This window comes from Syngnathus typhle, linkage group LG13, assembly GCF_033458585.1.
Source record: "Syngnathus typhle isolate RoL2023-S1 ecotype Sweden linkage group LG13, RoL_Styp_1.0, whole genome shotgun sequence".
Lineage (NCBI taxonomy): Eukaryota > Metazoa > Chordata > Actinopteri > Syngnathiformes > Syngnathidae > Syngnathus > Syngnathus typhle.
Window position 1 is genome coordinate 10,703,974 of NC_083750.1, and position 15,443 is coordinate 10,719,416.

General features: G+C 42.0%; 1 protein-coding gene and 1 long non-coding RNA gene across 4 annotated transcripts; one reads left to right on the forward strand and one right to left on the reverse strand.

Annotated features, from left to right (window-relative positions):
- Positions 1 to 925: 925 nt before the first annotated feature.
- LOC133165422 (uncharacterized) lies at positions 926 to 12,832 on the reverse strand. 2 transcript variants are annotated; one of them, XR_009717593.1, is made up of 5 exons: positions 12,631 to 12,832; positions 10,965 to 11,022; positions 9,076 to 9,136; positions 8,210 to 8,283; positions 926 to 1,065 (listed from the first exon to the last, which is right to left on the reverse strand). It is a non-coding gene; the product is annotated as an uncharacterized LOC133165422 (long non-coding RNA). The 2 variants fall into 2 exon arrangements; XR_009717594.1 differs by lacking the exon at positions 12,631 to 12,832 and adding an exon at positions 11,550 to 12,386.
- Positions 12,003 to 13,636, forward strand: LOC133165404 (aquaporin-4-like). Of its 2 annotated transcripts, XM_061295046.1 has the most exons (5): positions 12,003 to 12,163; positions 12,312 to 12,723; positions 12,799 to 12,963; positions 13,061 to 13,141; positions 13,278 to 13,636. In XM_061295046.1, the coding sequence occupies exons 1-5, from the start codon at positions 12,075 to 12,077 to the stop codon at positions 13,488 to 13,490; spliced, it is 960 nt and encodes a 319-aa protein (XP_061151030.1). In that variant the 5' UTR covers positions 12,003 to 12,074; the 3' UTR covers positions 13,491 to 13,636. The 2 variants fall into 2 exon arrangements, with proteins under 2 accessions (XP_061151030.1, XP_061151031.1); XM_061295047.1 differs by lacking the exon at positions 13,061 to 13,141.
- The last annotated feature ends 1,807 nt before the right edge of the window (positions 13,637 to 15,443 follow it).

Here is a 15,443-nt window from a genome sequence, read left to right on the forward strand (position 1 = left end):
ACTCCTTTTTAGGCATGTGAATATGATTTATGGTTTCTTTTTTTAGTTATATCGTGATTGCTACTCTTTTAGTTTATGTGTGTGTATGTATATATGTATATATATGTATGCATATGTGTGCATATGAATGCATATGTATGTATATATGTATGTATGTATGTATGTATGTATGTATGTATGTATGTATGTATGTATGTATGTATGTATGTATGTATGTATGTATGTATGTATGTGTGTATATACACATACATATGCACATATTTGTCTTTTCATTTGTGTACAGTAATCTCATTTTTTTTCCACATATTTGAAATAAACGAAATAAACAAAATTTAGGGGCCCGTTTCATGGATGCAAGTGACCGGACACTTCTCATCATAATAGCAATGGGGAAATGGATTTTCTTACCTTTGATGGTCTTGAATGTGTATAATTAGGTGCACAGCATTGACAAAGCGTGCTCCCATGATTAAATGGAAGCATTTTCACTCACAGAGGCAGCATTTCATAATATTTCAGGTGTGTGAGCGGCTCGTGAACATCAAATACAATGACACGCCGCCTCCGTGTCAACACCGTGCAATCAAATGTGGCAGTAGCTAACATCCAAAGCTAACGCTAATCTGTGACCGGACACTTAACATAATATCAATGGGGAAATGGATCATGTGGATTTTCTTACCTTTGTAGTCTTGAATGTGTATAATTAGGAGCAGAGCCCCAAGTATTGTCAAAATCGTGCTCCCATAATTAAATGGAAGTATTTTCACTCACAGAGGCAGCACTTCATAACATTTGTGTGTGAGCGGCTCGTGAATATCAAATACAACGACACGCCGCCTCTGTGTCAACACCGTAACTAGCATCGGAAGCTAACGCTAATCTGTGCATGGAATAAACAAGTTGCAGTTCTGCCTACCTTTTTGATGACATCATTGTTGTAACACACGATTTGGATGTTTTAGCATGATAGCTCCTCAGCATGACAGCGTTATAGCTCGGAAGAGGCTTTGGATTTTAATTTCACACTTGAAGGGAAGGAGAGCACTCCAAGGAACCAATTATCTGTGTACAAGCAAAGGGAGAACAATTTAAATAATTGTATACTGGGAAAAGAAAACACCTTTGTTGGAAAGCCTCATTGGTCATTTTCCTGCTAGCTGTGTGCTATTATGTTGTCACAGTTTCTGTTGCAGACATTTTCTGAATTGGATGGCTCATAAAGAGCAAGAAGGTCCATTCCCGTCATAGTGACTGGCTTTTCTGGTTTGAAGAATTCAACATCCTTTTACTCTTTGCAGGAATGTCAGAAAAAGTAAAACAAAAAATCCTCTCATCATGCATGATGACAGTTTCCATCCATCCATCATCTGAATCTCTTTTAGCTCAACTCCTGATTTTATTTGACTTTTGAGGCTTTTTTTTTTCCAAAACATTTTTGATTGAACTTGATTTGACTTGACACTATAAACACCAAAAATTGTCACATCCTTACTCGCCTGTCTGATTCATTTCAAATGAATTTGGAGCTCGCACGTGTATATTTTATAACCACATAGTTAGACCGAATTAACAATCTGTTCGTCAAGGGTAACCGAAGGATTTTTTTTTTTTTAATGAATACAAAAACGACCGGTGTGTGATGAGCCACATCTTATTGTCACTTTAGTCCCCAAGCCAGTCATCAATCTTTGTTATGACTCCACCTTGTGAGTCATGTGTTGACAACCCGATTTCCTGAATAGGCCCAAATAAATTATCTTCCATATTGACGGGTCATAACACGAAAACCAGAAAATGAATCTGCTCCAAATTCCCACAGCGTCTTGACAAAGCACTCGCTAGAATGAAAGGGAGCGTCACCTGTCATGGTCAATAAGCGCAGCTAGTCTATCTTACACCTTGACTCCCGCCCGCCACCCGCCGCACATCACCGTCACTTTGACTGACGTCGCCGACATTTAGGGGAACGTTCAATCTAGCAAAAGGTTGGGAACATTAAAAGCATTATTTTGCATATGTCACAAGGAAGTGTTGACATCCAACAGAGTGACATCAAATGGGAGGTTTACTTCATACTGATTAGGGTGGAAAATTGTAGCGCAATTTAATCAGGATTTCTAAAACACATTACAATAGAAGAAAAAATGATTCATGTTGATTACGCCAAAAAAATGTCACACAATTACTCCCATTTGTAACACAACCAACCTGAAGCCAGTAGTCAATCTGTCAATCATTCCAGTAACCAATCATTGTTTTTTTGTTTTTTTTTAATGGGGTTCACAATTCCATCTTGTTGATATTTTTCCCAAAGAAGCAGACAAAGAAAATCTGAGCAGAAAAGGCCAACGACGCCATTAGATTTGACCACAATCTCCGGCACACCAAGTATTTATGAGCATTTTATCTTCAAATGACACGAATAACCTTTTATTTTCTTCCTAAGCAGAAAGCAGAATGGACACATTTAGTACAGAGCGCCGTCATGACCAAAGCTTCCCAGCGGGTTTTCAAAGTGTGCTAACTCCAAAATAGATGAAACCAATGTTCAGTCTGTCAGGCGTTTGTTTTGCATAGCACGCAACACAAATACTTTGATCCGCAAATGAGTCACCTCTGTTTCCTCGCAGCGACACACTTTTCATGTTCACTTATGTTTAAAATGCCATGCGTGCAGGATGCCAACAAACAGGACCCGGGCATTTGGATGGGTGAAATTTATTCTCGCCCGGTTGTTACACGATACCAACGAAGCAAAGTGCAGATGTTTGGGTTTTTCTTGTTGTGGTTAGGCACCAGAAGCCAAGTGCATCATGATGCAGGTATTGATTTGTGTGTAAAGGACAAGCTCAAAGGGAGTATTCGAACAAAAGGTAGCGATGAATGAGACGGATTGTTGTATTTATTTTATTTTTTGTAAGGCCGACTTTCACCATCAATGTCCAGGGAACTGCTTGATGCTCAAGGACATATACATGTTGAAACATGAATGGCCTGAAAGGGGCTATCATATGAAAGTGCAAACCATTTAAAGGGAACATAGTATGTAAATATTTTTTATGTAAATATTATGTAAATATGTAATTGTGTTTCTCTAAATTTTGTTATGGGGACAAGCGGTACAGAAAATGGATGGGTGTTCTATGTATATAAATGACGTTTGGCGTCATTTCCAGTTCCTGGTTTGTTTAGCGAGTAGATTTTCTCTCCAGTGCCTAGACACTTATTTGGCTCTTTTGTGGTCGTTCAAAGTTGGATGTTCTCCGCTTTAACGCAGCTCCAGACAGACGTTTACGAAACATGGACTTGATAAGCCCAAAGCACTTAGTTCTAGTGGTTAAAAGCACTAGCCGTGTCAACTTAGCGATTAGCATGGCTTCTTCATCTTTCCTCGCCGATACTGGTCAGATGTTTAGCTTATTCGCTGCCGCGGAGGTGAAACTGACTCGAGGGTGAGTCCGCAACGTATTTAGCCACACTGTAGTGTAAATAACACTATGTTAGGTCGGTTGACGTAAGCGCGGTGCGGCAACTTTAACATGCAAAGCTTTTTAGGACAGTCTCTGCAGTTTGGGAAAAACTGCCAAATTTATGATTCTCAGTCTCAGAAATATACGCTTGCATTGCATCATATTTTCATACACTGAGTATGACTCCTGGAAGGGCTTTTCAGGTTAAAGCATGACTCCTGGAAGGGCTTTTCAGGTTAAAGCATCATTTTCAGCCAGAAGGAAAGTGACACAAGAGAATTGCAACCCTGGAGGAAGATACTCCACCAATGTCTTGTTCAAGTGACAGGATCATCTACTGTGTCCCCGATGTGGCAAGAACACACATCTATTAGCCTTGTTTTTTTTATCAGCCAGCTGTCAAAAGACTAGCACAAAAGAATGAGTGAGAGTATTATTTGGGTTATTTGTAAATGTATTACTCTCCAGTGGGGCCTCCGAGGTTGAACACAAATTGTTCCATCAGCATCGGCCACTAACAAATATATTTTTGTAATATATATATGAAAAATTGTAAATATATGCAACTTAATTTTATTTATATATTATTTTTGTATTTTCACATTTGTTTTTGCTTTTAATTTTTTTTTATCTTCGAATTATTTTTAACTTTTATTTTGTATCATTTTTTGCGCAGTTTTTTTTTATTTATTATTTCTATTATTATTATTATTCAAACGAGGGGCTGGTTCCCTTTGTTAAATTCATGGATGAATTACACGCTGTCCCCATCTCGCACTGCGGTGGAGCAAACTAACGCATGGTGGAAATGTGGCATTCAAGTGCAAAATTGCTCTTCAGCTTTTTTTTCCCCCCTCATCCTGAAAGCCTTTTGCCGTTTTCCCTTTCCTCGTCTCCCGGCAAGAACACAGGTGATGTTTTACTTTGCTTGGAGTAAAAAGAAAAAAAATGAAATGAGCAGTGAGCACCGTCTCTCAAATCATGGCCTTCCCCCATTACCTCCCCATCACGTGACGCAAATTGGCTGCTCCAAAGGGGAGAAATTCATTGGAACAGGTGGAGCTGTGAACCATATCCCATTAGCGAGCCTGCCAAAGGCCCATTCCTGGAGGAGTAAATCCCGCTCTTCAGGCACCATGGGCACCAGCTACTGTATGAGAGTCAAATCCATCGGCAGCCCGCCTCGCTAGCTGAACGCGACGAGCCAATGATGAACATCAAGATCGCCACTTGAATTGCTTTTTATAAAATACTCAACTTCCCATTTGTGGGTTGAGCGAAACGGTCATTTGTGATGAAAGTCAGCGGCTGGAAAAAAAATAAATACCACGGGCACGTCGAGTGCATATGAAGGGCGGACTAACGTCGGACTGTCTGGCTCGGCCCCCGGCTTTATGACTCTTCCCACATGGCGACGCGTAATGGCGACACTGGCCTTTCTATACATAGAGCGAGACACAATGTCAAAAGCAATGACAAGGATGGGTCGGCCTGATTAGCGTGATAGTTGCGGAAAAACGAGGACACTGGGCACATGACTCAAATACGGCAACATTTGTTTGGTCAAATGTATTTTTCAGACTCTATGAGCCGAATTGACAAAAAGGTTGCTTCAAGAACAGACCAAAACTTGATTGAGCCATTTTAGTAATTCAGGCGTCCCTCATGTCATTCTAATCTGTCCATGGCATTTGAGAATCATTAATGCTGATTAATGTAACTTTAACTAGCATATTTTCTGATCTTAAGCCGCGCTGCATTTTCATTTTGTCGTCTCTACTTCAATTTACATTTTCTTGTATTCGTCATATGGTAAATTAAAACTACTTCCTGCTTCCGTGTCTAAGAGTCATGGGAAATGTAGTCCTATTAGCTTAACACTGCAGTCAGACTAAATGTGGGCTAAGCGTTTCCTTCGGCACATTTGCATGATGGTATTATGCGGGGCAATTTGTGTCAAACACTTTTTCCAACATTTACGAGTGTTCCGGCATTGTTGCATGTGTATATTTACATGTGCACGCCAACCACACACGGCACACTCCACCCCACGGTGCCTCCCCATGCGTGTTGGCTAATAGAGTTGTTTAGTCACAGATCTGTGTGACAGGTGGCCCTGCCGGCCTCCGGTGTGCGCTGAGTACAAGTGCTCTCCTGGGTGAGAAGCTGTCGCATCCACTTACACCAGGGAGTCGTTCCTCTGGCCCGTTTTCCTTCAACCGCAACTAACTTTGCCCCCCTTTTCCAGAGCCTGCCATTTTTTTTTCCTGAGGTTTTGTATTCCCAAGTCAACCTCCTCTTTCTCTCTGGAGAAAAATAACAACAACAAAAACCATGGCCAACAGTGCGCACAAATGCCCACGACAAACATCATCAGGACACTTTCGAGCACATCAGGGAGTGGGCTGCGGCAACATTTTAAAAAAGGAGCAGGCGGATTGGTGCGCTGCAAGGCATTTGGCGCAAGCAGAACAATACAGCGTCCATTTTGTTTTGTGTCATTATCTGTACTGCAAGAATCGTCTCAGCCGAACGTGGGTTACGTGCAACAATTGAAGCAGGGGCGGATGGTGCTTGGGGGGGGGGGGGGATTTTTATTGTTCATCAACAACACGTCACCAATTGGGAAAATAGTCCTCCGAAGCATGTGCTCCAAAACATTAGTGTAGGCTATGAATTATGCAGTTTGAAGTCAAGCATAGGTTGGGGGTGGGGGGGGGGGGGGAACAATCGTGTGAGTGAGACAGCTTACATGATTTGTCGTAATTTACGCTACGGTTACACTCAATGCAAATGAAAATTGCATTTCTGTTATTGCTATGGAAACCTCACAGCTTCTTTCGTAAGCAAGCATGAAGCGCTCGTTACCATGACTGACATGTGATTGAACGACGCGATGCTATAACGAGAGCGGGTAGCACGTCTGCTTTAGAGTTTCGAGAAGTAACACGCATGTCAAGTTTGATATGAAGAAATTGTTATTGCTTAAATTAATAAGAGAAAATTTACATCATTTCTTATTAGCTATAGGGGGAAAAAAAGTCACTCGCTTAACACCAAAAGATAATTGGTGAGGATAATCAAAGACACAATGTGCAAACGTGCATCATGTAAGAATGTGTTACAGCAAGTGTGGGTAAAATCCAGCCCGTGGCCCGTGTGCATTCAAGAGTCCATTTGACTAAAATGTGTGTGGGTTTTTTCTTTTTTTCCATTTCTTTTGTAGAGTGGAACCTTGCACAGTCGGTTACCCCATTTGCAAATGACCTGGCGCATTAGTTTTAAATACCAACTGTTCCATATTAAAATGAATGTCAGTCACTTCGCATTCGCACGAGGAGACACAGAATGTTCTTTGATAAAAGTGCGGCCTCGCATGTTTCCAGCACAATCAAAACAATGCTGATCACTGCATGCCGGGTTTCTATTCCAACCATTCATCAAAGCATTGTTTGCACGCTTGTCTGAGGTTTTGGGCACACCTGCGAGGCCTCCGAGTGCTTCTTCTCTAAACCGCTATGCTGTGAACGGAGAGATAAGGCTGATTGAAATATGCTCAGCTTTGGAAAGCTGGCGGGGAATTTCATGCGGTGGAATTACATTCAAGTAGCGTGACGTGACGCGCATAAAGAGAGCAATAGTGGTTTGCATTGCCGGGCTCCAATTGTTGCAAAGCACACTGGCTCCACTCTGAGGTTTCCCAAGGAAATTGCAGTTATTTTTGGTCTGGATGTAAAAAAAAAAAAAAAAAAAACGTTTGTGGTTATACAGTACAGCACATGTATTATCATCTCCAAATGGTTTGATTATCCTCCAGCCTGTTACCATTTTTATTCTGGCAATTCTCCACATGCAATGAAACTGTGCCCCGTGTCAAAACGTGACATGACTTTATTAGACTCCCATTATCATTTTTATCTGAGGCTATTTGAGCTGCAGCAAAGTATTGCTGACCCCGCAAGTTTGCACTCCGCACTCAGTGTGCACTTCTTAAGAGCGCAATGAAGCCTATTTATCGACCCCCAGATGCGTTGCCTAACAACCACATTACGCTCACATTCACACTTTCCCATGTTGATTATATTTGCCTCGTAAATGTTTGACATACACACACCGAGACTGACTGACTATCATCTTCGATTTACAAATAAAGACTGATTAGCATGTGTATAATATTGAGTGAGAGCATTCTGGGGGAAGCTGTCCTCATTTAGCTATTCTTGTGTAATCATACGGCCATAATTAGGGATGGAGAACACTCAAAAGATGTTGATTGAGGTGCATTATTTCTTTTGACATTAAATTGAGCCACATTGTTACATGGCTTCACGACACAATCGACAGCGGCTACTGCTACAAAACTACCCCTGCGCCACCTCATCGTCATTTGACCGGACTAAAACCACAACGGTAAGTCATTGAGACGACAGCCATGAAGTTGCTGCGTCATGATTTGAAATGAAGCAAGCTTGGAAATTGTGGCTCACTGGAATTGGAGTTCCGTGTTTGAAGCGCCTATTGAGGCCTCAGTGTCAAACTGTCATCGTTGGTATTCTGTCTCACTTCTGTTTTTAATTTTGTTTGTCGCAATACATTTTTCCCTGCGATACGTTTTTTCCTGGTAATCCTCCCTGCCTTACTGCTTCCTCATTAGTCACGCGTATTGTTGCTTATTCGTCTGGTTATTCACGATCTATTTTAAAGTGACACTTTGGCTCGCTTTCGTTGTTTCTTACCGTTTGTTACTTGTATTTTGTCTTGGTTCTACGACAGGCGTCGTTACTAGCTGGATTCCAGAGTACACCACACGCTGTAAGAGCAAAAAAATAAATGTCATCAGAAAAAGTTCATCTTTTGTATAATGTATTAATTTAATTGAATCTAATTCATAGGACACCTTCAAAAACACATTTTGCCACTTGCTGTGACTGAAAATGACCTGGCACGTGCTGGCGTCTCAGGCAACAACCAATCAAGGCTCAGCTTACAAATGTCACATGACTAAACTTTTTTTTTTATTGCTGAAAATGTCTAAATAATGAAAGAACTCCAATAAAGTTGTCTTTCACAGAATAAAAACAAAAATGTGTCTTTTGCTATTTAAGATACGGTTTTGTGATCAAGCGTCAGACGAGACACTCAGAAAGACAAGAAAAGTTTGTCGTGATCAAAATGTGAATTTTTCTTCCATAAACATTTCATAATGCTGATTCCCGCCGACATCATCTTTTGCTTTCGCCGGGGGATGCGAGGCCGACGCTCGGCAGCATCTGCAGCGTGCTCCTGCGGGTTGCGGCCTGACAGCTCGTCTCCGCCGGGGCTCGGTAATGAGGGAGGCTGTGTTAGTTCTGTCTACGCGTGTCAGGCGCTGTTGTTTTTTGGAGCCGCTTTCCCTTTAGCTCGCTTTGACGGCAATAGCAGCCGGCGAAAGCAACAACATTCATTTGTGCAGTTGTCGAGCTGCCTTTTAGAGGGAACTATTGTGTATTAAGAAGTTCCAGTCTGTTTCAACATCGCATTACGCAGGCAATAATGTTGCAGTGTTGACTCAGGTAAAAAAAAATAAAAAATGTCAACGTTTACAAAAGAAGTCACTACTCACTCACTAATTTGCTTCACGCTTAGACATCCTGCACGTCATCCACAGCACATCTCGCCCTATTCTGTGATGCAATCAGAGACAGAAAATAGCTCAGCTTTCATCACTTTACTGCTTTGGGAAAATCCATCCATCAAGCTCCCAAACAGCTTTTTGTATTTACTGGTGCTAATGTAAGTTCTTTATGTATGCTAAAAAAATTATATTTTTACAACTTTAACTTCTTCCCAACAGAGACCTTGTGATGCTCAATGCTGACATGAAACAAGGCAATTTTCACGGCGCAGCAAACGTTTGGGAGGTCAAGTTGCTTTTGTCCAGGGAGCAAAAATCGTCTCGAGGTCTCGACAACTCTGAGACGCAAGGAGAGACTCAAGAGTGAACCAAAGTTTTCAAGCCATTTCAAGTCCAGGACAAAATTATTTTGCTGTTTAAAATTTCCTTTTATTGAGATTTTTTAAATACAAGGGAGCAAAGAAAATGCTAAACAGGGTTCATTCTGTTATTCTAAACTGCTTTTTTTTTTAGATACATCTCGCATCATGACTGAAACCAGATTTCGGCAAATATCACCATTTCTTACAAATGATCCCTTTTAGTTCTTCATGCATCAAAGCCCTTTTTGTCATCCAAATGGGGGGCACGCTGACTTTGGCTCAGTGTCAGAGCCTTTAACTTATGTAAGAGATGGAAAAGGCTTGGCGTGGTGCGCCGCCAACAAGGACAGGAGCTAACCAAGCATGTCGTTATGACTGTTAGCAAAAAACCATTAGCGTGCAGCCGCCTTGGTTAATTCCCTTGGGCTGTGCAAGTTATTTTACATTGTTAATAGCATGAATTGTTTAGCGAGGCGATGGAATTGATTGTTCGGCATGTGTCCTATTAATCTCCAATAATTGTATGACGTCTAATGAGTTACAGCACCACCTCCCTTCCATGTAGCTACTGCAATTAAGCTAACGCCTTAGGTCGTTTCAAGCATTTATGCTAACAGCAAGAGATTGTTGGTAACGCGCTAATCTCAACGGCACAACTTTGGAGGTTCGTCTTCAAACAAACTGAACACCCTCCTCTGGTTCTCTCAATTCAACACACTGTATCAACAAACATGAAGCGACTTAACAGCACTTGAAACACATGCAAATTGTGGCAAAATATTAATAATTAGTAGAGAGGGGCCTCCCCCGATGTGCGTAATGCCTCGCAGCTTTCACAGCAAAACTGCCTTCATTATGATTTATGTGGTTTGTTAATGTTTACGTGATTTACATATCAATCTAACATAAAATAAAGGCATGTGCCTGCTAGCTATATTAGTCTTTGCTCGTGCCACAGCGTATTAATTGCTCATATGGAACAAGTTGTACAAGAATTATAGGTCAAATGGAGGTAAGTAAAATGATTGTTTTATTGTCTACTGTAGCGACATTCTCACGTTGCCTTCAAAGATAAATTAAGATTGGTCATTGAATGAGTTTGTCCATGGTGGGATGCACATTGCTAAGTGCAGTGAGAAAAGTACTCAATAGAGAGGTGTGACTTTGAATTAGTTTTGAACTGTTTATTATTTTGAAAAAGAAAAATGCCTTCCTCCACCTGCAGTTGACTGGATAAATGTCCCCAGCCACTACAGTTAGTTCACCTTTAAGCTGTTGGTACAAACACACATTCATCTTCATACAACTAATAGTTTTCAGTGAACCTAAAATGCACAGTTTTGGAATGAAACTGGCCGGCAGACCCACACTTTGCACATCATTCTTAATTTTTTTTTTTTAACAAGTTGTGCATATTAATAATAATTTAATCATCACTATGCAGACATTCTAGCCTTATGAATGAGAATCTAAAAATGAATGTGCATTGTCAAGCTGCCCTTGTCTTCGTGTTACCTCGGAATTTTGAGGATCTTGAGTTGTCTGACCCCAACACGAGGATTCAACCACATATCTGTCAATAAAAACAGACAAAAAGTGTTTAGACATCATGTTGCATCAAATCATTCGACGCCTACAGCATAAAACAAGGTCAAGTAGACGAAACAATTTACTCATTTTCCTCCATTTTAAGTATTTGAAGAAAGACGCCATTTTGAAGCTATTATAGATTATACCAAGCAATTGAGCGATGTTAAAAATGAAACTTTTTTTTCCGTTCGAAACGTATTAAAGATGGCTTAGGCAATCCAAAACGTTTGCTTGGCGTCAAATGGCAGCGAGTGTTTAATGAGCTCACTTATCTACGAAATCAGAGTGTTTAGGACACTTTTTTAGCCACGAATCGTCGGTCGTGGTCGCCGACACAAAGATGATTTCATATGCTATAACGTAACCACACATACGACCTTTAGTACATCAGTCTAGCGAGTTACAATAGTTAAATTCACTTTAAAACTTTGTAATAACTTAACTTTGGGTCATCAAAAAAAACTTTAGCGAGTTAAACACATTTAAAATATAGAGAGAGCATCGACACACCTGCAGGTAAAGAGAGTGCTGTGAGTTGACTACTTCAGTGACACTCGGGAATCTCATCAACGGTAAAACACCACATAATTACCTACGCATGACGCGCTTGAAACACGGCACCATCTGTCGTTTAGTGATCTCCTTTAAAGCCCATGCTGATGCTTACTGACTTGACCCACCTTTAACAGCCCATTCGTTTCCAATTTCAATAAGAATTTTGGAATACCAACTCTCAAACAGCACGAGAACGCACCAGAATTTGTAGTTCAGAATTCATCTGATTCATTTTACCAAGAAAATGTATTCAAATGTAGTCTACGAAATGATATGGGGAAATAATCGTGCTTCCCAAAATGAAAAAAAATGCTTTCTTTCATTCCTGTGATCTTCAAACCTTTTACACCAAATACCACACACACACACACACACACACACACACACATTTCATCATGACCAACATGTGTTAAAAAGCTGACTCCCTGCTCCTCCCTGACTCCTCCCAACTTGCTCAGGCATTAGAATTTGTGAGAAGTGATGCCAGACGTGGAATCCCAAGGCACAAGAGATGGAGCACGTTCGAATGCCAGAGTGGCCACCAGCTCTGCACAACCTGCTACTGCTGCGTAAGTACAATACGACTTGTCTTTACTGTCGTCGACAAAAATATTCAGCTCCTTAAGGTAGTGGGAGCAAACACCAATTAGGACAAAATACATCCACGCACTTGTGTGCAGATGATTGTAAATCTTCAGCGCAATCTGTTTGTCACAGGACAATGTCGGGAGTGGAACAATTAAAGACCAAGGAATTTTGGAGGGCCGTAGGTGGCGAATTTGTAGCCATGCTCCTGTTTGTGTTACTCGGCGTTGCCTCCACCATCGATTGGGCGTCAGCTCCATCAGACAGCAAGAGTATAGCGAACTGTCCGACCCAGTCAGACCGCAAGGTCCTCATTTCGCTGTGCTTCGGCTTTTCCATTGCCACGCTGGCTCAGTGCTTTGGCCACATCAGCGGCGGACACATCAACCCGGCCGTCACATTGGCGATGGTCATGACCAGGAAAGTGACCATCATCAAGGGGGTGTTCTACCTGCTGGCCCAGTTAGTCGGTGCAGTCGCAGGTGCCGGGATCGTGCGCCTCGCCACGCCCCCCGACTTCCGGGAGAACCTGGGCGTCACCGGGGTGAGGACTCTGGATGTCATCTTCTTCATTTGTCTTGTCCTTTAAATTCAAAGCAAAATCTTTGCGCTTGCTCAGTTGGGTAAAGATGTCTCGGGAGAACTCGGCCTACTGGTGGAGCTTCTCTTAACGTTCCAGCTGGTCTTCACCATATTTGCCTCATGCGACCCCAAACGCACCGACCTGGGCGGATCCACTGCCCTGGCCATCGGCCTGTCCGTATCGATTGGTCACTTCGCTGGGGTGAGTATTCACCATCCAAACATTGCTTGCACCATATGATTTGCCCTCTGCGTTCGCCATTATTGTGCCGGGTAATATCGGCTTTTCCGCCTTGCAGATTCCTTACACAGGAGCCAGCATGAACCCCGCTCGTTCCTTCGGCCCATCGGTGATCGCGACTAATTTTAAGGATCATTGGGTGAGCGTGCTTGATGACATCCCAATATTTCCTTCAACTTCAGAATTTAAAAACCATACCATTAAACATAACGGTGTGATTTATTTTGTGATGTATGGTGTCTTGAGAAATTATTATTTTTTGTCTCCTGCTCTAGGTTTACTGGGTGGGACCCTTCCTGGGCGCCATCATCGCCACACTCCTGTACGAGTTCATCTTCTGCCCATCTTCCGGCAAACCGAGTCCAGGGCGGGTGATTCCCAAGGAGCAAATAGGGGCCTTCAAGGATGGGATGGCCCCGGTCAAGAGGAAGAAGAGAACGGAGCGAAAAGACCCGCCGCCAACGAGAGAAGTGGTGTCCACTGTATGACAATCCAATGGACCGGAGAGCAAACTTTAGGACAGAATTTGGTTTTGGACAGTTTTTGGCTTTCATCTTGAGTCTTTTTGCGTTATCGCTCCACCTTAGATGATTTATAGCCGAGTAATTTCTTGGGGATTAAATGTGTGATCTAATTCCAATGTATCATTTGTTGCTCATTTCCACTCAGCCTTATGACGTCACATGACCAAAACTATGCTAACCCCACAATACAAATTGATGAGCTCATCCATTCCCTGCACGCAGTCTAAATGTGACAACAGCATCACTTAGCGGTCGGTCTCCTGTGTCAAATAAAAACTGAGCTCAAGTGTTTCTCCAGCAGAGGGCAGCCAAGAGCTGTGCAACTTCCATTGTTTCCTGAGACTGAAGTACTAAACCCTGGTGCAGCAATACAAAAAATTCAAATCACCTACAATTTTTTTTGTCATTTGCACCTTTGTTACACTGCCAGAATTCCTATGAGGCTAACACCGACTAATCTTTTAATTATCTTTCTTGCTCTCATAGGCTCTATGAGGACATAAGCAGCCCGGATTAAACCAGCTTCACTTCTTAAAAACAATTGTATAGAACTATACAAAAATCATACTGTATATGCATACAGCTTTTGAGCATGAGCATTTTTTTGTGTAGGTCATGTCACAGCATTTCAATCAGATTCAAGGCCATAATTTGACCAGGTCGTTTCAGAACCTTCATTTTGATTTCTAAAGCTCTTCAGAAGTTGAATTCCGGGTGTGTTTTGGATCGTTGAACCTAGCTGCTGCGGAACACAAGTGCGCTTCATCTTGAGGTCATGAATTGATGGCCAGACATTGTCCTTCGGGATATGGCCCATCAATCCCAACAAGTCATCCAGGCCCCGAAGGAGCAAAGCAGGCCCGGACTATCAACGTTACTACCACCACCAAGTGTGACTGTCGGTATTGTGTTCTTTTTCTGAGAGAAATCAGAAAAATCCCGGAAATATGGTCAATTTACTCCAGGCGTCTTTGGCCGGGGGCATTTTCCCAACTTCAATATTCATCAAATTGAAGCGAACAAAACAGTTTTTCTAACGCTGCCATCAAGTACAGACTGACTTCTTGAAACTTGACAATTCATTTGCATTTGCAATTTCAATCGCCACTTTGCCTTGTTCCTTTCGTCTCTGCTGTTCACTTCAAACACGCTCCATACGAGCGCAATGCTCTCGTATCAGACAAGGCTTGCTCCATCACCTGCTCGTTAGCTGTCTGTCACAATGTACCCTACACAAATCCGAAACATTTGTTGCGGCTCCGAGTCACGACGAGGGGCAAGTTTTGGTTTCCAAGGGTGTTTTTATTCCTCTTCAACGTCTCGGTGGTGCGTTTATGGGCAGTCGGAGAAACCAACGCCAACAAAAAAAAATTACCTCCAGCCTAGTTAAGACCACACCAAAGACTATAAAAATGGGACCCATTGCCTCCCTGCGTGTGTGACGATCATTGGGACTTAAAAAAAAAAAAAAAAAATTTAAAAAAAAAATTAAAAATTTTTTTGTACCCATGTATAATGCGCACCCCAGATTTTAGGACAATAAACTAGTTATATTTTGCGCACTATACACGGAAAAAAACGGTATGTGAAAAATAACCAATCCAGGTTCTCCGGTTGAACTGCATGCTCTGATTTCCATTGGACCGCAAACGCACCACAACCGTCATAGTGTCTGTCACTGTTAGCAAAAGCACACTGCAACACACACATTAACGGAATATGTGCCGATGCAATACAATCAGACCGACACAATATGAAATCTCAAGATTCTCAGATTCTCCACGCATGCACGATTAGCAAGTGGCTGACTAGGCCTTGCGCGAACTGACCAGTGGTTCGGCGATCCTGTTTACAATGCGCTCCGTAAACAGGATCGCCGAACCACTGGTCTCACTCGAGGATAACTATGAACTTCCT